Below are 25962 nucleotides of genomic sequence, written 5' to 3' on the forward strand. Positions count from 1 at the left end.
TACTAACACAGACAGGATACAAAACAGCACTTGAAATGTTTTTATTCTTTTTTCTCTTATTCTTTGTTTTATAAATAAATATTTTTGAATATACCTTTTTTCTTAATTTTTCTCTTACAATATATTTAATTTTGCCTAAAAAGTCCAATAGAACCAACACTTTTCCTTGAGGTCTTTTGGGTGTAGGTTTTTCTTTTTTTCCCCTTCCCCTTTTTCCCTGTATTCTTTTTAATTTAAGTGATAAGGACGTGACTTTTGTTTTATTGTTAATGAATAACAAAGCAGATACAAAAGACCATCGTTTTGTAATGGTATTTTTTCTTTTTTTTTAGGAGTTTTTGGAATGAGACAGTGTGAAAGATGAACAGATGATTTGTGCAAGTTTTGTTAGGAGCTGGACTAGTGGACTGTATGCCCAAGACTTTGAGGTCAGATTTTCTGCACCAACAAAGGCTGCAGAGTGGCTAACACACTTTACCATGTTTCAAATATGGTAAATGTACTGGCAAAGTAACCAGACAGTGTCAGATATAAAAATTCTTCTAGTGTCTGTATAAGAAAAACACATAATGATACAGAATTGTTGAGCAGTCCCCCCCCCCCCCCCCCCCAATTCACCCAATTCAACCTATTCAACCTACTTGGGTGAATAAAGAAATCTGTTTCTTTTTTATGTTATAAATAAAAAAAAAGACAAAAGGAGTTTAGGGGAATGATGAGGTCATCTATCAGCCCACTCTGTTTTCTCCTCACATATTCCTTGTCAGCATATTTGCATGGGGTACACCTCTCATTGGGTTCCAGTTCTGTTCCTTCCTGTCCCATTCTAAGTATAGGGGCATGCAAGAGGCTGACACCAAGCCAATTTCATTTGCATACACTAGTTAAATAAATCAAAATGTAACAAGTCATTATTCAATACCTAGTTTCATAAATTTGTGTTTTTTTTTTGTATCTGCTCAATGTTCAGGTCTAATGTACACCCAGTACAGTGCCAAGGCAGGAGAGGCACCCACTTGAGGCATCGTTGTGGGGGGAAGCAGCTGAGGTGGGAATTTTTCCAGGCTGTGAATTTTATAGGACCAGGCAGTCCAACTGACAGCTCAACTCTGCAATACCCACTCAGAGCAGCCTTACAGTATGGCAGCATGGTAGCTAAGCACTAAGTACTCTTACCTTGTAATACAAATTTGCCAAATTATGACAGTAATAAAATAATAAACTTGATGGTGGACCTAAACATTAAAGTGAACATGGCATTTCATTAAAATGCTTTTTTTTTTTTTTTAACACAAAGTTGACCATTTATACAGAGGCTAAGTACAACCAAGCATGGCTGAGTATTGCAGGGTACCACAGAGTATGGCAGGGTATTGCAGGCTATTGCAGAGTATTGCTGGGTATTGCAGGCTATTGCAGAGTATTGCTGGGTATTGCAGAGTATTGGCAGGACATTGCTGGGTATTACAGAGTATTGGCAGGGCATTGCTGGGTATTACAGAGTATTGGCAGGGCATTGCTGGGTATTACAGAGTATTGTCAGGGCAGGGCATTGCAGAGTATTGTCAGGGCATTGCAGGGTATTGCAGAGTATTGGCAGGGAATTGAGGGGTTAATTGTTGGTGAGCAGCACTGTGGGCACTGCAGATTCAGCCCACAGCGCTGCTGACACCGATCTGTCCCCCTCCGCTGTACCAATCGGTTTGTTTACAAGTGAAAATGACGAATCAAAGTCAAATGACGGAGCGATCACGTGGTAAACGGCCGCGATGAGCGGCCGTTTACCGTGATCCGTGATGACCTGGCAGTCACGGATGCTCTCGAGTGCGCGCCCCAGGAAGCGCGCGAGAGTGGAATTCTGAGAGGACGTCATATGAGGGCCTCCCAGAGTTAAGCAACCGCCCTGTAGCTGTCATTCGGCTATGGGTCGGTTGTTAACTGGTTAAGTTGTGTTTATACTTTGCTACATGCAGGAACTGTTGTCTTTTTTTAAAGAACAGATAAAACTAAAAAAATTCAGTTCTTCTGAACGGTTGAATTTTTTGGATGAAAACTGTGCGCAGTAATTGTGATGCATCACGGAATCGAATCAAGTCGAATCGAATCGTGGACAGGATAATCGTAATCAAATCGAATCATGATGCCAGTGAAGATGCGCACCCCTAATAGATTTCTGTAAATATATATTGGTCTCTCTTTCCTTAATAAAACACAGATTCGGTAATCAGTCTGGAAAGGCAATGGTGAAAAAAAACAGGACAGAAACAGGTAGGAATTGTCAGGTCACCCGAGACCAGGTAACAGATGCACTCCGTAGGAGTCGGAAGTGCACCGCTAGGTAGTGGACCTTAGGACTGACTGCTGCAGATTGTACCCAGGGAGATTTAGGACACAGGTCTACAGGATCACTAACACAGATCCCAATGGGAGCTGGAGCATAGATTCCCCAGGGCGCGGAGTCTAAGAGCCAGCAGGTGTTCTCCAGAGCCTCCAGTGGTGAGGATGGACTTCGCTGCAGTCTGGCTCCAGGTCGTGGCCCCTAGGGTCTCACAGCTCACGCTCACAGTAGACTACAGGAGAAGGAAGCAATAGACTGGAACGACAAGGATAGTAAGGGGATAAGGCTAAGGTCAGGGCAACTAGCAGACAGGAACAACAGAGTATACGTCAAAGGTTCAGGGTCACAGGCAGACAAGGATGGTCGGGGACATGCCAAAAGGTCAGGGTCACAAGGAGACAGGAATCGTTGAGAACACGCCAAGGTCGGTAACAGAGACAAACATAGAGCACACGGCAAGCAGGAAACAGGAAGCCAAACACACAATGAATACACAATGGTTGATCAGCACCACTGGCTTGCAATGCACAGGTTAATATAGGGTTCCCTGATAGGGCTTGGGGTGGAGCCACGCTTAGAGGAGAGGTTATAAAAACCACCAGGTGGAAGTGGCTGGCCTCTTAGTCTGAACACATGAGGGGAGGTAAGCAAACAGAGGAAGATCACTGCATAACCATGACAGAAATCTACAATAAAGTTAGCTAGAACCCTTGCAATGTATATAGATGCCATAAATGGGGTTGTGTCTCTTAAAAAAAAATCGTACTCACCGTAAAATCCTTTTCTCTGTAATTCACTGACTGACACAGCTCCTCTCTGTAACTAAATGGGTTGTATAGCCTGCCATTAGGAGAACTAGGCAAAATTGTTACACAGTACACAGAATTTTAATCCCGCCCCTGGTGGGCGGACCCTGTGCTATCAACCCTCCTCACTGCTCCCAGCAGCTTCAGTACGTCAACAAGCAATATAACGTAGAAAAAAGGAGGGGTGGGTGCTCAGTCGGTCGGTGAATTACAGAGAAAATGATTTTACGGTGAGTACAAAAATCCTATTTTCTCTTATATTCACCGACCGACACAGCTCCTCTCTGTAACGAAATGGGACGTCCCCAAGCAGTGCCAAACGAGGGGTGGAAAAAAAAACAGCATAAAAACTTCACCCACCATGGCTAGTGAAACTAAATCCACACAAAAACAGCAGTGTGTGGAAAAACTCCACCATACAACCTCAACAGGAGTGATCCCCAAGACCGCAACATTGCGGAGGTAATGCAACCGAGCATTAACAAAAACAGTACTGTGTTGTTAATGAAAAACCAGGAAAAACTCAATTGCAACTACACGGCCGCCTGCAAAACTTTGCGGCCAAAACCAGCATCAGCCGATACACTGACGTCTACCTTGTAGAACTTTGTAAACGTTTGGACAGACGACCAGGTCGCCGCCTTATACACCTGAGCGACAGACGCTTGGTGTCGGAAGGCCCAAGACTTTCCGATTGCTCTTGTAGAGTGGGCCGTGACAGGAAAGGGTGGAACCTGCCCCTTCAAGGCGTACACTTGGACTACAATCAGTCTGATCCACCTGGAAATGGTGGCCGACGAGACTGCCATGCCTTTCTTAGGACCAGCCACTGAAACAAACAGTGAGTCTGACTTTCGAAAGGGAGCTGTTGCAGACAAGTACACCTTAAGAGCCCTAACCACATCGAGATTGTGAAGGGCCACCTCCTTGGGGTGCTTTGGCTTAGGACACAAGGATGGTAATACAATGTCCTCATTGATACGAAATGCCGAAACCACTTTTGGTAGAAAGGACGGTTGCGGACGCAACACCACCTTATCCCTGTGGATGGCCAGATAAGGTGACTTGCATGACAAGGCAGCCAATTCTGAAACCCTCCTGGCCGATGTGATGGCCACTAGAAAGACCACTTTCTGTGAAAGGGTCAACAAGGGAATCTCCCTGATATTCTCAAGCGGCGGCTTCTGAAGCGCCGACAACACCAGGTTCAAATCCCACGGAGGTAATGGAGGACGCACCGGACCCTGAACAAAGGTACTCACTAATGAGTGAGACGCCAGGGGTTGCTGGAAAAAAACAGCCAAAGCTGAAATTTGCCCTTTGCCCCTTGATGGTGCTCAACGTCAACTTCTGGTCTACACCTTGCTGAAGAAACAGCAGGATCCTGGATATAGAGAAAGCGCGCGGATGCCACCCTTTCTCCTCACACATGGAGATATAGGCCTTCCAAGTACGATGGTAAATCTTCCTGGAAGAAGATTTCCGCTCCCTCAACATAGCTGGAATCACCGAGTCCGACAGACCCCGGTTCCTCAATATCTGGCTTTCAACAGCCATGCCGTTAAAGCCAGCGATGGTAAAGCAGGGTGAAAGATTGGACCTCGAGATAGGAGGTCCTCCGGCAACGGCAGTCACCAGGGAGCGTCTGCCACCAGATGCACCAGGTCTGAGTACCAAGCACGCTGAGGCCAATCTGGGGCAACCAGGATCACTGGGATCCCCTCGGCTTCCACTCTGCGCAGCAGACGTGGCAACAGTTTTAGTGGAGGAAAAGCGGGTACTGATCCGATGGAGCCACCAGTGTGTCTGACGTGTCTGCCCACGGATCTCTGGTCCTGGACACGAATCTTGGTACCTTCCGATTGAGACGGGAAGCCAATAGATCCACATCTGGTGTGCCCCACCTCAGGCACAGCAGCCTGAACATCTCCGGATGCAATGCCCATTCTCCTGGGTCCAGCGTCTGTCGACTCAGATAGTCCGCCTGCCAATTTTCCACCCCTGGGATGTAAATGGCCGACAGGGCCGGTATGTGTTGCTCTGCCCACTGAAGTATGTGAGCGACCTCCCGAGCAGCGGCTGAGCTTCTTGTTCCTCCTTGGTGATTTATGTACGTCACAGCCGTGGCGTTGTCTGACTGTATTCTGATCGGACGCCCTTGAAGACACATCGACCACCTGTGGAGGCACAGCCTGATCACTCTCAATTCGAGCTGACTGATCGGCAACTTGGATTCTTCCCCCGACCAGAGGCCCTGAGCCGACTGAATCCCCATCACTCCACCCCAGCTGGACAGACTGGCGTCCGTAGTGATCACCGTCCATGTCAGAGGAAGGAACGATTTCCCGGACTGAATCGCCGGGGACCTCAACCACCAGATCAGGGAGTCCCTGACTGGTTGACTCACCTGGATCTGTCGATCCAGGGACAACGGAGATTTGTCCCACTTCATCAAAATCTCCTTCTGCAGGACTCTGGTGTGGAACTGGGCATAAGGTACCGCCTCGAAGGAGGCCACCATGAGCCCCAGTACGCACATGCAAAAGCGGAACGACGACCACTTGCAGCTCAGCAGTAGATTGACCGCCGATCTGACAGTCCTCAATTTGTCTGAGGGGAGAAAAAGCCTTGCTTCCCTGGTGTCCAACAGTAACCCCAGGTACTCCAGACGCTGAGTCGGTACAACCACCGACTTCTTTAGGTTCAACAGCCACACAAATTCTTGCAGGGTCTGCAAGGTGATCGCCACATCCTCCTCTAATTCTGAGGCGGAAGACGTTCTCAGGAGGAAATCGTCTAGGTAACCCACGATCGTGCGTTGTCTCAGCAACGCCAATACTGGAGCCAGTACTTTGGTAAAGACACGGGGGGCTGACGTCAAGCCAAAAGGAAGAGCCACAAACTGGTAGTGGGCTTCTCCGACTGCCAAACGCAGAAATTTTTGATGCCGAAGGCATATGGGTATGTGCAGGTAAGCATCCTGACTGTCCAAGGACGCCAGGAAGTCCCCTTGATGGAGTGCAGCGACTACTGAGCGAACCGATTCCATTCTGAACCTCTGCACTTTTACAAAGAGATTGAGGGCCTTCAAGTCCAAGACTGGACGTACCCCTTCCTTCTTGGGAACCACAAACAAATTTGAGTAGAACCCCAGGAAGCGTTCCGATTCCGGAAGCGGTACAATCACCCCCTGATTCAGCAAGTCCCTCACCGCCCCTAACAGGGCCTCCTGGCAAACCGGGGACATGGATGAAAAAGCCGCTTGTGAGCGGAAAAAAGAGGGCCCTTGCCTGAGGCGTGGCTCTTTAGCCTTCCTGGCCTGTGGGAGTAGTGTACTCTGACCACCCGTGGCATTCTTAATAATGTCATCCAACGAGGCTCCAAAGAGCCGGTCGCCAAGGAAGGGAAGATCCGTCAGGGCTTTCTTGGATGTCTGGTCAGCAGACCAGCATTTCAGCCAAATGAGGCACCTCAGCACCACAGCTGACACTGAAGCATTGGATAACAGGGGGAAGAGTATCCACAAACGTACTTAAGGCCATGCACTAGTTGGTCTGCTAGCTCTACACAGACAGGGGAGGCGTTCAGCTCTCCCAATTCGCGGTGCAAAAGTTTTGCCCACTCAGTCAGTGTCTGCGACACCAGTGCAGATGCCAGTACAGGTCGCACGGCTGACCCCACAACCGTAAACAAGGAACGAGCCACTGCCTCGGCCTTCCTGTCCGTGGGATCCTTGAATGCAGGAGTCCCCTCAACCGGGATCATGGTTACTTTATTTAACCTAGATACTGGAGGGTCCACGACCGGAGGAGCCGACCACTTTTTGAGAAGGCATTCCTCAAAGGGGTAACGCCAGATTTTTGGGAACCGAAAAGGTCCGCTGTGGGCGACTCCATTCCCTGTAGATGAATTTGTCAAAATAAGTCAAATACGGGAACACCTTAGGTGAACGTGCTGGCTTGCAGGACCCAAAAGGGACCGGTACATCAGCAGAGGAATCCGATGGCCCCTGAATCTTCAGGGTATCACGCACAGCTGTGATAAGTGCTCCAACAAGCGTCTTGTCGTGCCCGGACCCGGACGGGGAATCATCCTCACTGTCCGAACGGTCCTGGTCAGCTACGTCTGATAGGTCAGAGCAGGGGTCTCCAGCCGAAGCCGGACCCGAGTCTGCATCAGAGCTCTCCCCAGAGGACGGGGGGGCAGGGGTCTCTTACATGCACCTTTCCTGCCACATGCCGCCTCTATCTTAGCAACATAGGAGTCAAAGACCGCCGTCAGGGTGTCGATGAGCACCAAGCCAACCGCAGTTGACCCGGTTGCTATAGCCTGGATTTTGGGGGAAGAAACACCAATTTCTGAAGCCATGCTGACCCTAGCCTGGACAGTGAAGGTCCCACCCTCCTGCCTCCGCCGCGTGGGGGGGGGTACTTAGACTTACCACCCTGGGGTGTTCTGTGAAAGCCACAAGCAGTGCCTGTAGTCCCTAGGAGGTTCCCAGTTGCAGTGAGGAGAAAACTGTGTCAGCAGCAGCAGCAGCTATAAACAGCGGTGAAACGTTCTGCAAAGCTAACTTCAGCATTCGGCAAAAAGCCATCCGGCGTCCTGTTCACACAGTGGACAGCCGAAACAGCAAGTGAGAGCACATGTAATGCTGCCACAAAAGAACAGCGGCGAAAAAAGCGCTCAGGCTTCAAGAAAATGGCCACCATGAAACTAATAGGAAATCCTAAAGAAAATGGCTGCTGAAGTTCACCAGGGGAATATCAGCTTTCCCACATCCAAGATGGCCGCCGGACGGCACCATGCGGTGACAGAACAAAAAATAAAAACGTGCTGCCTGCTTACAGCCAAAACAACCTCCACAAACACCTTTGGGGACCCCCCAGACCTGGACCAGGACCAACGCCAGCCGCACAGAGCCCCCACAGGTGAGAAAACAGCAAACCCACACACACACACCGCCCGCAGCGCATGCAGCCACCCCCCTCAGAGGGGGGAAGGAGGGGTGATATTGACTTGGGAGAGAAAATAGGGAGGTGAGGTGCCCAACTGCTCACTCCACTGAGGCAGGGAGAGCCGTACTTACCAGTCCTGAAGAGCTGGGAGACATTCCATCACAGACCTACTCCTGCGCAGTTACAGGGTAGCTGTTGGCCCGGTATACTGTGATCCAGACAGCAGTAGCCCGGTCATATGTATACCTCGGAGCATTGAAGCTCACGGCCACCTCTGGAGCTGAGGCATGTCGTGGCCTGCCGAGCCTTAGCTGCGGCCTGCTCCCGCTCGATGGTCGGACTGGGGAGACTACAAGGATATCATTAACCAGCCTGTCACCCAGCCGGCAGTTGATAGAAGATCTCAGGATCTTTCATCTTGCGCAAAAAGCAGCAAACCTGCAGCAAAAACATGGACCAAGAGGGCCCGCAGGGTTCCTAGGTCATTCTCCTTACTAGGCAAAATATAAAAACTGAAGCTGAAGGGAGCAGTGAGGAGGGTTGATAGCACAGGGTTCGCCCACCAGGGGCGGGATTAAAGTTCTGTGTATTGTGTAACAATTTTGCCTAGTTCTCCTAATGGCAGGCTATACAACCCATTTAGTTACAGAGAGGAGCTGTGTCGGTCGGTGAATATAAGAATAAAGTGGAGTTACACTTTAATAAATGTTGACTCCTAAATCTGGTATACGATTGTTCCTCAAACCAGCTCTGTTACAGTAATAGCATCACTTTAGACTGACTGATCAATGGGTCAGATGTACAGTATTTCCAAATGTACTGAATTCGATAAATTTAATATACAACCCCAAATTAAAAAATATTAGATACTGTGTAAAATCTACACAAAAACAGAATGTAATGGTTTGCAAATCTCATAAAACCATAGTTTATTCACAATAGCAAAATAGAAAACATGTAAAATGTTTAAGAAAAAAATAAGGTAATTTTGAAATTGATGTCAACACGTCTCAAAAAAACTACTACTAACAAGGAAGGGCTGGAAGACCATTTTGCAACTAATTAGATTAATTGGTAACATGTCAATAACATTAAGGGTACTTTCACACTGAGGGGGTGGGGGTGGTAACGGCAGTGGTAAAGCGCTGCTAGTTTTAGCGTCACTTTACCGCCGCTAGCGGTGCGCTTTTAACCCCCTTTGCAGGCACTTCGGAAGTGCTGCCCATTGATTTTAATGGGCAGGGCAGTGTGGGAGCAGTGTATACACCACTCCCACACTGCCCCAAAGATGCTACTTGCAGGACTTTTTTCTTGTCCTGCGTGCAGACCGCTCCAGTATGAAAGCACTCAGGCTTTCACACTGGAGTGACAGGAGAGGCGCTTTACAGGCGCTATTCTTATCACTAAAATGCCCGTAAAGCGCCTCAGTGTGAACGTGGTCTAATCGGTTTCAAAAAAAGAGCATCTTAGAGAGTCAGAGTGTATCAGAAGTTAAAATGGGCACAGATTCCCCTATCTGTGAAAAGCTGCTTCTCTAAATTGTCAAACTATTTCAGAATAATGTTCCTCAACGTAAAATTGCAAAGACTTTAAATATATCACCATCTACAGTACATTAAATCAAAAGATTCCAAGAATCTGGAGAAATCTCTGTGACAAATCGAAATTTGACATTCTTTTTGGCAACCATAGGCCCTACGCTCTCCCGACTAAAGAGGAGGGGGAACTTCCGGCATATTATCAGCGCTCAGTTCAGACTGCATCTCTGATGGTATGGGGGTGTTTAAGTGCATATGAAATGCAGCTTGCACATCTTGAAAGGCAACATCAATGCTGAAAGATATATCCAGGTTTTACAGCAGCATATGCTCCCATCCAGATGATGTATTTTTCAGGGAAAACCTTGCATATTTCAGCAGGACAATGCTAAACTGCATACTCCAACTATGACAGCATGGCTTCATAGTAAAAGAGTCCGGGTGCTTAACTGGCCTGCCTGCAGTCTGGACCTTTCATTTAGTACATCTTGAAACAAAAATGACGACAAAGAAGACCCAAGACTATTGAGCATTTATAATCCTATATCAGGCAAGAACGAAACAACATTCCTCTGCCAAAACTCCAGCAACTGGTTTACTCCCAGAAATTTACGGAATGCTCGAAGAAAATATGCAAAAAAAATACGAAAAAGAAGAATGAATATATCCAAAACGAGGGGGGGGAGAGGTGATGTGTTCAATTGTTTGAGACTAAGTTCTCTTTTTGCCTGGAACTCAGCTTTATATACACTGACCCTAATACTGCCACTAACTGACACTTGCACTGCACTAATTGACACTGACAAACTGCCACTGATATTTACACTGCCACTAATTGACACTGAGATTAACAGTAACTGGCACACTGCCACTTAATGCTACAAACACTGACACTGATAAGGACAGTCGCTTAAAGCGGTTGTATAGTCTTTTTTAGAACTTTTACTTACAGGTAAGCCTATAATTAGGCTTACCTCTAGGTAAAAAAAAAATCTCCTAAACCTGTATGGTTTAGGAGATATTCCCCTTGAAATGCGCCGCTGACTGCAGCAGTGCATGCGCACTGGGGATTCTTGGCTGAAAGTCCGGCAGGGTCCAGCTTCTGCCAGACTTTCAGCGGAGAATCCCCAGTGCGCATGTGCTGGAGTGACGAGATACCCGAAAGACACGCCGAGGGAGCTGACATGGATCGGGCAAGATGTGGGGGCCTCGTTCTAAGGTAAGTATTTCATAATGAGCTAGTATGTGGTGCATACTAGCTCATTATGACTTTTCCCTTGCAGGTCAGAAAAAAAAAATGTCAGCAAGTTTACTCCGGCTTTAACCACTTTGTAGATTTAATTTTACTTCCTGTTGTGTTTTCAGTACAAAAAGTAAAGATAAATCTCTGCAATGGAACACAGACCGCAAATATAACAGTTCCCTACTAAAACTGAAAAAACATTTTTGGCTGCACATACACTTTAACCCCTTTATGCCAATGTAACACATATAATGAGCTTTTTTTCTTGGGACCGTATTAAATGCGAGCCTGCCTTTGTGCTGGGAGCAGGGCTGCACAGCGTATTCCCAGCACAGAGAACAGGGTTTCCCGAAAGCCCTGTACTAACAACCGGGACCTGGAGCTCCTGACTCTGGGTGACCTGTTTGCTGTGGTAATCCCTGATTGGCTAACACTGTGATCAGTCAAAAAAACAAAACAAAAAAAAAAAAAAAGAAAAAATACCTAGATCAAGGTTTGATCTAGGTCAGTGCCAGGGTTAGTGGTTGGGTCAAGTAAGGGTGAAAGGTCAATATATTTTGGGCAGTTTTTTTTTACATTTTTTTTAAATTAGTATCAGTGTCAGTTTTAGGAATTGCTGCGATCATCAGGAGCATGAGAATTTATTTTGGGTTGCTCTTTGCTGGTAGGTTATGGTATTAACAAGAAATATATAAAACTGACCAAAGAAAATTTCTGCATCAATCTGATTTTCATGCTGAACATTCTTTTTGCAAGAACTGATCTGCAGGTTTCATGTACAACAGCAGGAGAATATATTACAAAGCAAGGAATAGACCATTACCTTATTCTGTAACATTACTTGAGTTTTATCTGGAGTTAGATTGACATCTACAAATGAAGCCGGGACAACAATATTCATGAAAAACACAGGATAGGAACGAGAAGTTGTATGTTCGCTATAGTATGATCGAACCAGCTAAAAAAATAGTAAAGGAAAGAAACATAGTAAGATATAAATGATGTTGTGAAATAAGTCTAGTTCTTAAAAAATGATACATAACATATCCACGGTGCTTGATCCATTAGCACAAAAAGGTAAATCAATGCCTTGCAAAAATCATCAGCAAAGAATTTTTTTACATAAGCTTTAAAAAAGATCCAATGGATACAATAGTTAACCATCTGTGAAAGAAAAAGTAATTATTAACATACTAGTATTACTGAGCATAAAGCATACCCACTGGGACACAGTATCAGGGGAAAAATAAAATATAAAAACTCAAAGAGGATTCTAAATAATTTGTTAAGCAACAGTTTAACCAAACACTATTGAAGACCGGATTCATATACGTGCGAATTGGATGCGTTTTTGTTTTTCCACATTCAATTGGCATGACATGCGAGTGTGTATGGCTCTCAATGGTCAGTTTCATGTTGAACCTGTTTGACAGTAGGTCAATGTCTGGCATCCCTCACCTGCGGGGATTGAAACACTTTAGGATGAAGGGGCCACTACTGCAGTCCAGACATTGAGGATTGAGGTCTTCTGCCTGCCAACTGCCCATACCTGGAATGTGCACGGTGGACAGGCCTGGAACGTGAAGCTCCAACCAAGCCAGATTTTGGTGGATATTTCTTTGAGCTGTGCTGGTTTCTCCTTGGTGGTTGATGTATAACACTGTTGTGGCATTTTCCAACTGAATCCAGGTCAGATGCCCAGAACTGAACTTCATAGTTAAGAAAAGGTTGTGCTAATTATTGCTTTGTGTAGTGGCAAAAATAGGATTTTTGACTAACCAGAAAATCCTGTCTTTTAATTACATTAGTGGACACAAGACGAGCAGGGGCATTTTAGGAGTGGTGTATATACCGCTCCTAAAGTACCCGAAAGATGCTGCTTGCAGACCTTTTTTTTCTTTTAATGTCCCGCAAGTGCACTGCTCCACACTGGCTTTCACACTGGAGTGGCAAGAGAGGCGCTTTGCAGGCACAAGCATTTTTAGCGTTAAAACACCTGTAAAGTGTCTCAGTGTGAAAGCAGCCCAACTCACACTCATACACACACTAGGGCAAATTTGGACAGAATCCAATTAACCATGTCTTTGGAGTTTAGGAGGAAACAGGAGTACCCGGAGGAAACCCACGCAGGCACAGAGAGAACATGCAAACTCCAGGCAGGTAGTGTCATGGTTAGGATTCAAACTGGTGACCCTAGAGCTGCCAAGTGGAAGTGCTAACCACTTAGCCACTGTGCTGCTCTTAAATGAAAAAAAACAAACAAAGAAGGAAAGAGGTTTAGAGATGGGAAAGCATAGCTCAGGTTGATGAGAGGATCCCCGGACCTGCAGACAAACCCAGTACTGTATGTCAGTAGGTCAATGTCTGGCATCCCTCACCTGCGGGACTAAAAACACCTTAGGGTGAAGGGGGCACATCTGCATTCCAGACATTGAGGATTGAGGAATTCTGCCTGCCAACTGCCCACATCTCGAATGTGCACGGTGGACAAGCCTAGAATTTGAAGCTCCGACCAAGCCAGAGTCTGGTATTTCTTTGAGCTACAACAGTACTGGGTTCTCCTTGGTGGTTGAAGTATTACACTGTTGTGGCATTTTCCAACTGAATCCAGGTCAAATGAATTTGCGATCGAGAGCTCCAGTGTTGCATGAACAACTGAATCACTCTGAGCTCCAGAACGCGGATTTGGAGGAGACAAGCTTCTTCCAATGTCCTATACTGAGATGATATCCAGGACTTCTCTCAAGCAGGACAGAATGGCATTCATCATGAGAACCTTCCAAACCAATGGGAGGAAGCATTTTCCTGACCCCTTGCTGGACTCCTGACCCACCATGCCAGGGCAAGCCTGGTTTTGCAGGTCAGGCATATTTGGCAGTCAGGGACAGAGCCCTCCTGTACCACGCAGACAGAACATTAAGTTTAAACAGTCTGCCGTGAAAATGAGCATGCACAACTGCCTTGAAGGAGGCCACCATTAAGCCCAGGACCCTTATGCAAAAGTGGAGGGTCAAACGACTCCTCCATTGCAAAGTCCGACACAAGGAGTAGAGGGGTCTGGAGTTTCTCCTGGGGGAGAAAAATCTTGGACAGGGCTGATTTAGGATTTAACTCTACAGGGCCTGAACAGTCTGCTCCAGGTCAAGGTACATGTGCACTGCCTCAAAAAGGACCAAAAATAGTATCCCTAAATTTAGAAGATGTCAGTACATAAACTCCTTATGTACCAAGTCCTTAAAAATGGACAAGATACAATCCCCATTCTTCTTATCCCAATGTGCAAAAGAAGCTGCATCTAGATGAAAATCAGAGGTGGACTCTGGGGGAGAGTGTGGGTGTCTATTTGCAGGCCCTGCGTACTGAGTAAGCATACATGGCTATACGTTTTCCCATAAACGTAGACATAGTGGCAGAAACCTTCACTCTGGATATGCAGGATAAGTGGCCAGCCCCTGAAGGCCTCTGAGTTGGGTAGTGATAGGGGACAGTGGTCCAGTCTTTTAGTGTCATGAAGCTGTTAGCCGACTGTAACACTGTAAGCAAGTCAGGGATTCCCACAAAGAGATCTTGTGATACACTGCCGCAGCTGGAAGGATTAAAGAGGAAGTAAACCCTGATGAGTTTACTTCCTCTTTCATTCCCTGCAAAGGTAAAGCATAATGGACTACTATGCATCGCATAGTAGTCCATTATGTGTCACTTACCTGACACAGGAGCCAGCAAAGTCACCGCTGTCCCCTGTAGTCCGGCGCATCCATCTTCTCGGTGGGTCTCGCTGCTCCGCCGCTGTCATTCGGCGAAGCCACAATGACGTCACTCCCACGCATGCGCACAGGAGCCGCCACTCGTGGCATATCGCCGTTGACCGCGGTGCGCTCAGTGCGCCTGCGCGCCACTGTCTACAGGGTGCATGTGCCGTAGACAGCGGTGCCTGTCTTTCGGCAAATATCTCCTAAACCGTGCAGGTTTAGGAGATATTTCTTGGGCCTACAGGTAAGCCTTAATCTAGGCTTACCTGTAAGTCAAAATTGGTTGTAAGGGTTTACAACCACTTTAAATTCCATGTCACTGGAGGCAACACTGAGCTTAATTACATGACAGAGAATCAGGGCGCTGGAGCATATCAGCAGATGGCCAGAGAGTGTGAAGCGGTCCGTATGTTTAATCCAAAATAGAGCTCATGCGCAGTACAAACAACCAGAAGGAGGATGCACAAGCTCAAAGAGGTGTATGGGCATTGAAACATTACAATGGCACCGAAATTTTAAATTGTAATAGAGTCCTCTCCCACCACCAACCGTAACAAAAAATGTTACAGCGGGCAATTCCAAAATGTAACCCCCTTACAGAATTCACACCAGCCCATTTTGGTACCCAAAAAAGGCAGATGCTTTGACAAACTGCAGAGCAGGTTTTCCAACAGCCTTTGTTCCCCATCTAGTAGAGAGACAGGGGTTCAAGTCTGATCCAGCAATCTATGCCCTCCCGATGGGAATACTCCCAAAGGAGTGTTAAGGAACAGGGTTCCCCTGGACGGATGAACCAAAGCCCTGGGCTTGGGCCTGTAAAGCACTTTGTGGCTAACTCAAAATGTCGCACCAAGGTTGCTTAGATGAGCACCTAAGGCACAGTCTACTCATACTGAGATACTGTCCGTTTTCATCTGTTTGTCATCCGATCTGCTAGATGGATAGGGAACAGATCATCATCCGTCGTTTTTTGGCAGACTGGATCAAATCGATGCAGGCGGGTGTAAATGGACACATGTCCGTATACATCCGCCTCTCCATAGAGAACAATGGCTGGTCTGATTGGTTTCACCTGAAAAACGCCTTGGTCTACTCATGTGAAAGGGGCCTAGAGCCTTGTTCACACAGGGCATACACAGCATACACCCATGCAAGACCGTGTTGGGATGCAGAGGTCTTGTGTGCATCCCTGTGCAGGCAGTCCCATTGATATCATCTGGAATGTAATGCAAACTGTACGAACAGAGCCATTGCTCCCAATTTGACAACCATGTAGGTCCGAGTGCATGTCACTGAGTTCACATTGCGTTCGGGTTTGTGCACCCACACTCACACACGTCAGGTTGGGAGCAGCGGCTATGCATATATGGAACTGCCTGTACAGGGATGCACGGAACACCAGTGCAGCTCAATGCAGGTAAACATGGCCCTCCAAGGGCATACACTTTAGTATGCCACATGTGAATGATGCTTTAGTAGCAATTTAGCAGGGATCTTGTAAGTTATGTTGTGTTTGTGTGCACTAAGTTATTTAATAACTCAATACAGTTTTAGCTTTTTTATTTAGCAGGAATATAGTACATTTTGCCATGCATGTATCGACCAATGAATATTTTTGTGTATTTTATAATGAAAATAGCAAATTGATGAACATTTGCACAACTATTGCAGTACATAAAAAGATCAGTAGCACATTTTTTTGCATTCAATAGGTCACATTCTTTTTAAATTTCTGAAAGATGTATGGGGAAAAATGTTAACCCCCAGCATTTTAGAGTAAATCGTTTTTATTTACTGTTTTGCGCACTTTCAGTTTTCACAATTTCACAAAAAGGTGCAAATATTGTAAATGTACAAATTTAGTTTTTTCTATTAACTCAATATAGTTAACTTTTATATTAGGAATTTAGCAGGAATTTTGTAAATATTGCCATGTATGAATCCACTAATAATGATTTTATTGTATTTTTTGTGAAAATACTGTTTTGATAAACATTTGCACAAATACCGCAGGGTCTTAAAAATCAGTAGCACCTTCTTTTTATTCTATTGGCCATATGCTTTCATAAAATATATAGTTTGGTGGATCTTTTACAAACTCTGAAAGCTGTAAATGAGAAATTAAAGCCTCCAGAGGTTTAGAGAAATGTTTTTGTATATTCAATTTTCACCATTTCTCAAAAAGGCGCAATTTAAAATTTACAAATATTTGTTATTAACTCAATACAGGTTTAGCTTTAATATTTAATAGGGATTTAGCAGGATTTTTTTTTTTTTTTAATTTGCTGCATTTGTATCTTCTAATAATGATTTTAGAGTATTTTTAGCAAATATATTGTTTTAATAAATATTTGTGCAAATATCACAGTGCCTTTAAAATCAGTAACACCTACTTTTTATTCTACAGGTCATGTGCATTCAGAAAATATATGGTTTGTGGTCTTTAACAAACCCTGAAAGCTGTAAGTGAAAAATGAAAACCTCCAGATTTTTAGCGATATTTGGATATTTAAATTTTTGCATATGATGGATTTTCACCATTTTGCAAAAAGGAACAATTTAAAATGTACAAATATTCGTTATTTATTAACGCAACACAGGTTAGATTGTATATTTAGTAGAAATTTTGTAAAATTTGCTGTGTTTTTATCTAATGATTTTAGTATATTTTTTGCACTCGCCATAAAATCCTTTTCTCTGTAGTTCACCGACTGACACAGCTCCTCTCTTAGACCATTGGGTTGTTACGCCACCTTCAGGAGAGGACTAGGCATAACATGTTAACATGTAATATAAAAACTAGAACTTTCTAGTTCCGCCCAAGGGGCGATCCCTTAGGTAACAACCCCACAGCCTGCCTTGCAGCTTCAGCACGTCAACAAGCAGTATAACGTAAAGAAAAATAGGAGGAGCGGGTGCTGTGTTAGTTGGTGAACTACAGAGAAAAGGATTTTACGGTGAGTACAAAAAAATCCTATTTTCTCTTACGTTCACCGACTGACACAGCTCCTCTCTTAGACAATTGGGACGTTCCCAAGCAGTGCTCAAATGAGGGGTATTAAAAAAAGCATAAAACTTGCATGTGGGAACTAGTATAAACTTTACCCACAAAAACTACAGTGTGTGGGAACAACCAAAAATTTTTTACCCACAAAAAAACAAGGAACTGAGAAGCACTACCCCCAAACCACACCAGAACTGCAGTAACAAATGCAACAGTGCATTACTTAAAAGGTACTGCGTTTTTACCAAAAAAAACAGCAAAAATGTAAGTGCAATTGCAATTATACAGCCGACTGCAAAACTTTGCAGCCAAAACAGGCATCAGCCAATGCACTGGCATCTACCATGTAGAATTTTGTACAAGAGTGAACAGAAGACCAAGTCGCCGCTTTACACACTTGAGCGACAGACGCTTGTCGGAAGGCCCAAGACGTTCCGATTGCCCTTGTGGAGTGGCTGAAAAGGGGGGCACCTGCCCCTTCAAGGTATAGGCCTGTACTACAATCTGTCTGATCCACCTGGAAATGGTGGCTGACAAGACCGCCGTGCCTTTTTTTGGACCAGCCAGTGAAACAAACAAGAAGTCTGACTTCCGAAAGGGAGCCGTAACAGACAAATACACCCTCAGAGCCCGAACTACATCCAGGGCATGAAGGGCCACCTCCTTAGGATGTGTTGGCTTAGGACACAGAGATGGTAACACAATGTCTTCATTGATGTGGAATGCCGAAACCACCTTCGGCAGAAAAAGAGGTTGCGGATGCAACACCATCTCATCCTTGTGGATAACCAGATAGGGCGACTTGCAAGACAAGGCCGCCAGTTCCGAAACCCTCCTGGCTGAAGTAATGGCCACTAGAAAAGACCAGGTTCAGATCCCAAGGGGGTAACGGTGGACGCACTGGAGGAACTACATGTCGGACCCCTTGAATAAAAGTGCTCACTAGAGAGTGGGACGACAGGGGTCGATGAAAAAACACAGCCAAAGCTGATCTTTGTCCTTTAATGGTGCTTAGGCCAATATCTGGTCTACTCCTTGCTGTAAAAACAGCAGGATCCTGGATATAGAAAAGGAACGCGGACGCCATCCTTTCTCCTCACACATGGAGATGTAGGCCTTCCAGGCACGATGATATATCTTCCGAGAAGATTTCCGTGCTCTTAGCATAGTTGGAATCACAGAGTCCGAAAGACCCCAGTTCCTCAACACCTGGCTCTCAATAGCCATGCCGTTAAAACCAGCGATGGTAAAGCAGGGTGGAGAATCGGACCTTGAGACAGAAGCTCCTCTCGTAACGGTAGTCGCCATGGGGTGTCCAACACCAAGCGCACTAGGTCTGCGTACCAAGGACGCTGGGGTCAATCTGGGGCAATCAGTATTACTGGGATCCCCTCGGCCTCCACTCTGCAGAGCAGCCGTGGTAACAGTTTCAGCAGAGGAAAGGCATAGATCAGCTGGTACTGATCCCATGGAGCCACCAGTGCATCTGCCCAAGGATCTTTTGTCCTGGACACAAATCTCTGCACCTTCTGATTGAGACGGGAGGCCAGAAGATCCACGTCTGGTGTGCCCCATCGCAGGCACAATAGCCTGAACACCTCCGGGTGCAAAGCCCATTCTCCTGGGTCCAGCATCTGGCGACTTAGGTAGTCCGGCCTGCCAGTTCTCCACTCCCGGGATGTAAATGGCCGACAAGGCCGGTACATGTCGCTCTGCCCACTGAAGGATGTGAGCGACCTCCCGTGCGGCAGCCGAGCTTCTTGTTCCTCCTTGGTGATTGACGTATGCCACCGCCGTGGCTTTGTCTGACTGGATCCTGATCTTATTGACCATGTGGAGAGGCATAGCCTGATCACTCTCAGCTCGAGCAGACTGATCGGCAACTTGGATTCCTCAACCGACCAGAGGCCCTGGGTCGACTGAACTCCCATTACTCCACCCCATCCAGTTAGGCTGGCGTCCGTTGTGATCACTGTCCATTTCAGAGGTACGAACGACTTCCTGGACCGAAGTGCCGGGGGCCTCAGCCACCAGAGCAGGGAATCCCTGACTAACTGGCTCACTTGAATCTGCCGATCCAGGGATAATGGAGATTTGTCCCATTTTGTCAAAATCTCCTTATGCAGGACTCTGGTGTGAAACTGGGCATATGGTACTGCCTCGAAGGAGGCTACCATGAGTCCCAGAACTCGCATGCAGAAGCCTAGCGATGACCACCTGTGGTTCATCAACAGCTTTACCGCGGCTCTGAGAGTCTGTAGCTTGTCTGAAGGGAGAAACACTCTTGCTTCCATGGAGTCCAGCAGTAAGCCTAGGTACTCCAAGCGATGAGTCGGTACGATTACCAACTTTTTTAGGTTCAACAGCCACCCAAATTCCTACAGGGTCTGCATGGTGATCGCCACATCCTCCTCTAACTGTGAGGCAGAAGATGCTCTCAGGAGGAGATCGTCTAGGTATCCCATGATCGCCATCCCGAGTTTCCGCAGCAACGCCAAAACAGGAGCCCATACTTTGGTAAAGACTCAGGGGGCTGATGCCAAACCAAAAGGGATAGCCACACACTGGTATTGGGCTTTCCTGACTGCAAAGTGCAGAAACTTCTGATGCCGAAGGCATATGGGTATGTGCAGGTACGCATCCTGGATGTCCAAGGACACCAGGTAGTCCCCTTGATGGAGTGCAGCGACTACTGAGCGAGCTGATTCCACTCTGAACCTTTGTACTTTTACAAAGTAATTGAGGGCTTTCAGGTCCAAGATTGTAGTCCCCAAAAAGGAAGGGGTATGTCCAAACAGGTTTGAGTATAACCCCTGCAAACATTCCTATTCCGGAACAGGCCCTATCACCCCATCAGCAGGTCCCTTACCGCCCCCAATAGGGCCTCCCGGCGAGTCGGGAGTATGGGTATGCTGGAGGGGAAGAATCTGTTTTGCGGCCTCTTGTAGCCTGAGGAAATCAGATCGCAGACCCATTGGTTGGCCAGTCGAGAGGCCCAGCGGGCTGAAAAACTCCCGAAGGTAACCCCCCACCCGTGTTGCGGGCAGGGGCAACCCTTCATGCGGTAGCACTTTTGCTCGCAGGTTTGTTAGGCTTGCGGTTCCAGGGATGCCTCCTTCAAAGGTCGTCCTGTCGGGCTGGGGACGCTTGGTCGAAGCCCCGGGCGGACGAAAAAGCTGTTTGTGAGTGGAGAATGAGGGCCCTTGCCTACGGCGTGGCTCCTTGGCCTTCCTAGCCTGTGGGAGTAGTGTACTCTTATCACCTGTGGCATTTTTAATAATGTCATCCAATGAGGCTCCAAAGAAGGGAAGATCTGTCAGGGCTTTTTTGGATGCCTGGTCAGCAGACCAGCATTTTCGCCAAATCAGGCGCCTCAGCACCACTGCTGACACTGAAGCCCTGGCTAACAGAGGAAGGGTATCCAGGGCTGCGTCACAAATGTACTTGAGGCCTTGCACTAGTTGGTCTGCTAGTTCCACGCAGATGGGAGAAGCCTGTTGCTCTCCTAATTCGCAGTGAAAAAGTTTTGCCCACTCGGTTAGTGTCTGAGACACAAGTGCGGATGCCAGTACTGGACGCATAGTTGACCCCACAACCGTAAACAAGGAACGAGCCACTGCCTCGGCCTTTCTGTCTGTGGGGTACTTAAAGGCAGAAGTCCCCTCTACCAGGATCGTGGTTACTTTGTTTAACCTGGATACTGGGGGGGTCCACGACCGGAGGACCTGACCACTTTTTGAGAAGGCTCTCCTCAAAGGGGTAACGCGTCGCCATGTATTTGGGGAGCGAAAAGGTCAGTTGCGGTCGACCCCATTGCTTGTAAATGAACTTATCAAAATAAGTCAGATACGGGAACACCTTAGGAGAATGGGCTGGCTTACGGGACACAAAAGGGACCGCTACATCAGCAGAGGGACCTGCTGGCTCCTGAATATTCAAGGTATAATGTACAGCTGTGATAAGTGCTCAGACAAGCACGCACGGACCCGGACGGGCACTCATCCTCACTGTCCGATCGGTCCTGGTCAGCGCCATCTGAAATGACAGAGCATGGGTCACCAGCCTCAGCACGGCCTGTGTCTGTGTCAGAGCTCTCCCCGGAGGACGGGGGAGGCAGGGGCCATATTTTACTACCTTTGCACCCACGCACCGCCTCCATCTTGGCAACGAATGAATTGAGGACCAGGACAAAGCGTCCAGAGGCGATGCACAGTCTGCAGGTGAACCGGTTGCAATTGCCTGGATTTCAGGGGAAGAAACATCAGTTTCTGAAGCCATGCTGACCCTACCCTGTCTGCCACCTGATGGGGACTTCGGACAGTGATGGTCCCAGCCTCCTAACTGCAGCTGGCTGAGGGGCTCTTTCACGCAGGTCTCACCACCCTGACTGGTTCTGCGCTGTCCAGCTAGTAGTGCCTGTGTCAGCTCCAAGATGCATAGGAGACCACACTGTGATGTGCAGAGCTGCCCTAAATGGCACTGAAACTGACCAAAAATGCTTCAAGAAAATGGCCGCCGAGCATCCAGTATAAGGAACATAATCACAGGGAAAATGGTCGCCGAACTACGAGAAAATGGTCAGAGAGCATGCTGCTCCTTGCCCCAACAAAGATGGCCGCCGAGCACTGTATACCAGTGAACAAAACAGGCAGATAAATGGTGGTGAAACAGCGATACAGCAATCACAGGAACAGCCTCCAGACACCTCCAGGGAGAGAACTACACACATCCAGGGCACAGCCAGCCAGCGCAGTCCCCCCCCAGGTGAGGCCCCCCCCGGAGAGCCCCTGTATATGGCACACACACCGCTCAGCAGCCCATGCAGCATCCCCCACAGGGAAGGGGGGGGGGGATAGGGACAGGGAGAGAAGAGATGGAGGTGAGGGACCCCTGAATTGACCTCCCAGGGAATGCCCAGCTGCTCAGCCCCACCGAGGCTGGGAGAGCTCTACTTACCAGTCCTGCAGAGCTGGGAGACATTCCATCACAGAACCACTCTCCGATCAGTACAAGGTGGCTGCTGGCCCAGCACACTGTAATGCAGACATCAGTAGCCCGGTCATATGTGTGCCCTGGAGCATTTACGCTCCCAGATCGCCTCTGGAGCTTAGGTATGTCATGGCCGACCCAATGTGGAGCTCTGTCCTGCACATGCTCGCTGGCCAGGCTGGGGAGACTACAAGGATAAGAGTATCCAGCCTGATGATAGCAGATCACAGGATCTTTAATCCTGCGCAAAAAGCAAAGCTTCTGCAAAAAAGTCCATGGACCGATGGGCCTGCAGGGTTCCTAGGTCCTTCTCCTTCACTAGGCAGAAAAAACCTGAAGCTGCAAGGCAGGCTGTGGGGTTGTTACCTAAAGGACCGCCCCTTGGGCGGAACTAGAAAGTCCTAGTTTTTATATTACATGTTAACATGTTATGCCTAGTCCTCTGCTGAAGATGGCGTAACAACCCAATGGTCTAAGAGAGGAGCTGTGTCAGTCGGTGAATGTAAGAGAAATATTGTTTTGATAAACATTTGTGCAAATATCATTGGGCCCTTAATTAACCACTTGCCGCCCACCCATAGGCAAATGACGGCGGCAAAGTGGTTTTTAAAATCCTGACTGGACATCATAGGACTCCTCAGGATTTTGAGCCGCTGTGTGCCCCCGGGGGCGCGCATCGCAGCGATCGTTGTTGCGGGGCGTCAGTCTGTCTCGTCAGATCTGACGGAGACTCTTTACCACATGATCAGCCGTGTCCAATCATGGCTGATCACAGTGTAAATAGGAAGGGCCAGTGATCTGCTTTTCCTCACTCGCGTCTGTCAAACGCGAGTAGAGGAGAGCCGATCTGCTGCTCCTCTGACAGTGTGGTCTGCGCTGAGCGATTATCAGCGCAGCCCCCCTCCCCCCTGAGGATGCCCACACTGGACCACCAGGGACGCCACCAGACCACCAGGGATGCCCAGCACCAGGTATGCCACCCTAGACCACCAGGGATGCCAGTCAGTGCCCACAATGGATGCCAATCAGTGCCCACAATGGATGCCAATCAGTGCCCATCCGTGCCAACTATCAGTGCCCATCCATGCCCATCTGTGCCGCCTAGCCACGCCCATCTGTGCCGCCTAACCATGCCCATTCGTGCCGCCTATCCATGCCAATCCATGCCAGCTATCAGTGCCAATTTGTGCCACCTATCAGTGTCCATCCATGTCGCCCATCAGTGCCACCTATCAGTGCCACATATCAATGCCCATCAATGCCACCTCATCAGTGCCACTTCATTGGTGCCACCTCATCAATGCCGCCTTATCAGTGCCCGTCAGTGCCGCCCCACCAGTGCCCATCAGTGAAGGAGAAGTGAAGGACAAAAACATTTTTCTTTCCAAAATTTTCGGTCTTTTTTTATTTGTTTAGCAAAAAATAAAAACCATAGAGGTGATCAAATACCACCAAAAGAAAGCTCTATTTGTGGGAAAAAAATGATAAACATTTCATTTGGGTACAGTGTAGCGACAGCGCAGAAAGCTCAAAATTGGACTGGGCAGGAAGGTGTTTAAGTGCCTGGTATTGAAGTGGTTAAGAAGCACCTTACTTTTTTTCTCCTGGTCATGTGCTTTCAGATAATATATGGTTTGGGGGTATTTTACAAACTCTAAAAGTTGTACAGGAAAAATAAAAAGAGTTGTAAAGGCAGGTTTTTTTTCCCCAAATACGATTTTATTAAAAAAAAATTCAGGACTGAATTGCATATAGGCAGAAGGATTTTCATCCTAATGCATTCTATGCATTAAGAGGTAAAAAAAACCTGTGTGTAGCAGCCTCTCCAGCACCCCCTAAATACTTACCTGAGCCCCATCTCTCTCCAGCGAGTTCACAAGTGTCTTAGCCACCTCCTGATTGGCTGAGACACAGCAGTAGCGCCACTGGCTCCCACGGCTGTCAATCAAAGTCAGTTAGCCAATCAAAAGAGAGAGGGGACGGGGCCAGGTCGAGTCTCCGTGTCTGAATGGACACACAGAGCTGTGACTCAGCTTGTGTGCTCCCATAGCAAGCCGCTTGCTCTGGGGGCACTCGACAGGAGGGATGGGCAAGGAACAGCAAAGAGGGACCCAAGAAGAGAAGGATCTGGGCCAAACCAACTGCACAGAGGAGATATGTACAACATGTTTTTTTATTTTTTATCTTTTTTTAAACAAGACTTGACAATCACTTTAAAAGTGGAGCCTGACAACGAAAAGGTTAAAAGTCAGCAGCTACAGTATTTGTAGCTGCTGACTTAAATTTTTTTGGGGGAGCCTGGAGCTCCTCTTTAACCACTTCCATACCGGGCCATTGTCATATGACATCTGCAGGAACACTGTCATATGATGTCCTTGGCTTCCCGCCAGCTTAGGGGACGCACGCGCCCGAATAATCAAGGAGCCGATGCACATGCGGCGGTTGCAGGCTCAATCCTGCTTAGACTTTGATCAACAGAGATCAGGCATGATCCAGGTGATGCGGCCGCAGTCCATCTGATGAAAAATGAATGCATCAGGAAAATACTGCAATGTAAAACCCAGCAGTGGCTCAGATACATCTGACACCACTGTCCACCAGGGGATGTGGACGCGCCAGATCATTGAACCTGAGAGCGGTGCACCTGCCTCCCCCGGCTGCCTCTCCTTTCTGGAACCATTTAACTGGTATAACAGGTAAATGACATAGCAACTATATTAGCCAACCTAATACACAGACCTCCAAGGATGCAGGCCTAAAAACAATGTTGGTTTACTGCTATGAAACCTTTTACGCATGTAAGTATGCAGGTACCCAAGCATGCCGTTATGTAGGTACCCAAGTATGCAAACATGCAGGTATACAAGTATTCTTGCCATTCATGCATTTATGTATGCAGCTTAAGTCAAATAAGCACATATGTACGTACCTCCAGGCAAACAAGCACATATGCATGTAATTCCAGGCAAGCAAGCACATATGCATGTAGTCCCAGGCATCCAAGCACATATGCATGTCATCCCAGGAAAACAAGCCCATATGCATGTAGTCCCAGGCAACCAAGCACATATGCATGTAAACCCTGGCAAACAAGCACATATGCACGTAGTCCCAAGAAAATAAGCACACATGTATAAAGCTTCATGTAAATAAGCACATATGTATGCAGTTTCATGTAAATAAGCATATACACATGTAGTACGAATGAAAACATGACAGTATGTGTTTAAGCAATATGAATTTATGGAAGAATGCATTTATGGAAGCATGTGTTTAGGCAAAACATGCACTTATGTAATACGTGCCCCTGGAAACATGCATTTACGCAATAAGCAAG

General features: G+C 47.1%; 1 protein-coding gene across 2 annotated transcripts in view; it reads right to left on the reverse strand.

The window, feature by feature from the left end:
• The window catches only part of PMS1 (PMS1 homolog 1, mismatch repair system component), a 156248-nt gene that overhangs the window by 36068 nt on the left and 94218 nt on the right, over window positions 1-25962 (reverse strand). For both annotated transcript variants that reach the window (XM_077448682.1, XM_077448681.1), the window contains exon 8: window positions 11707-11841. In XM_077448682.1, coding sequence (XP_077304808.1) covers window positions 11707-11841 — 135 coding nt within the window. The remainder of the gene's footprint in view (window positions 1-11706; window positions 11842-25962) is intronic.

The sequence above is a fragment of the Lithobates pipiens genome, unplaced genomic scaffold, assembly GCF_037356315.1.
Source record: "Lithobates pipiens isolate NorthernLeopardFrog02 unplaced genomic scaffold, aLitPip1_a1.2 Scaffold_22, whole genome shotgun sequence".
Classification (NCBI taxonomy): domain Eukaryota; kingdom Metazoa; phylum Chordata; class Amphibia; order Anura; family Ranidae; genus Lithobates; species Lithobates pipiens.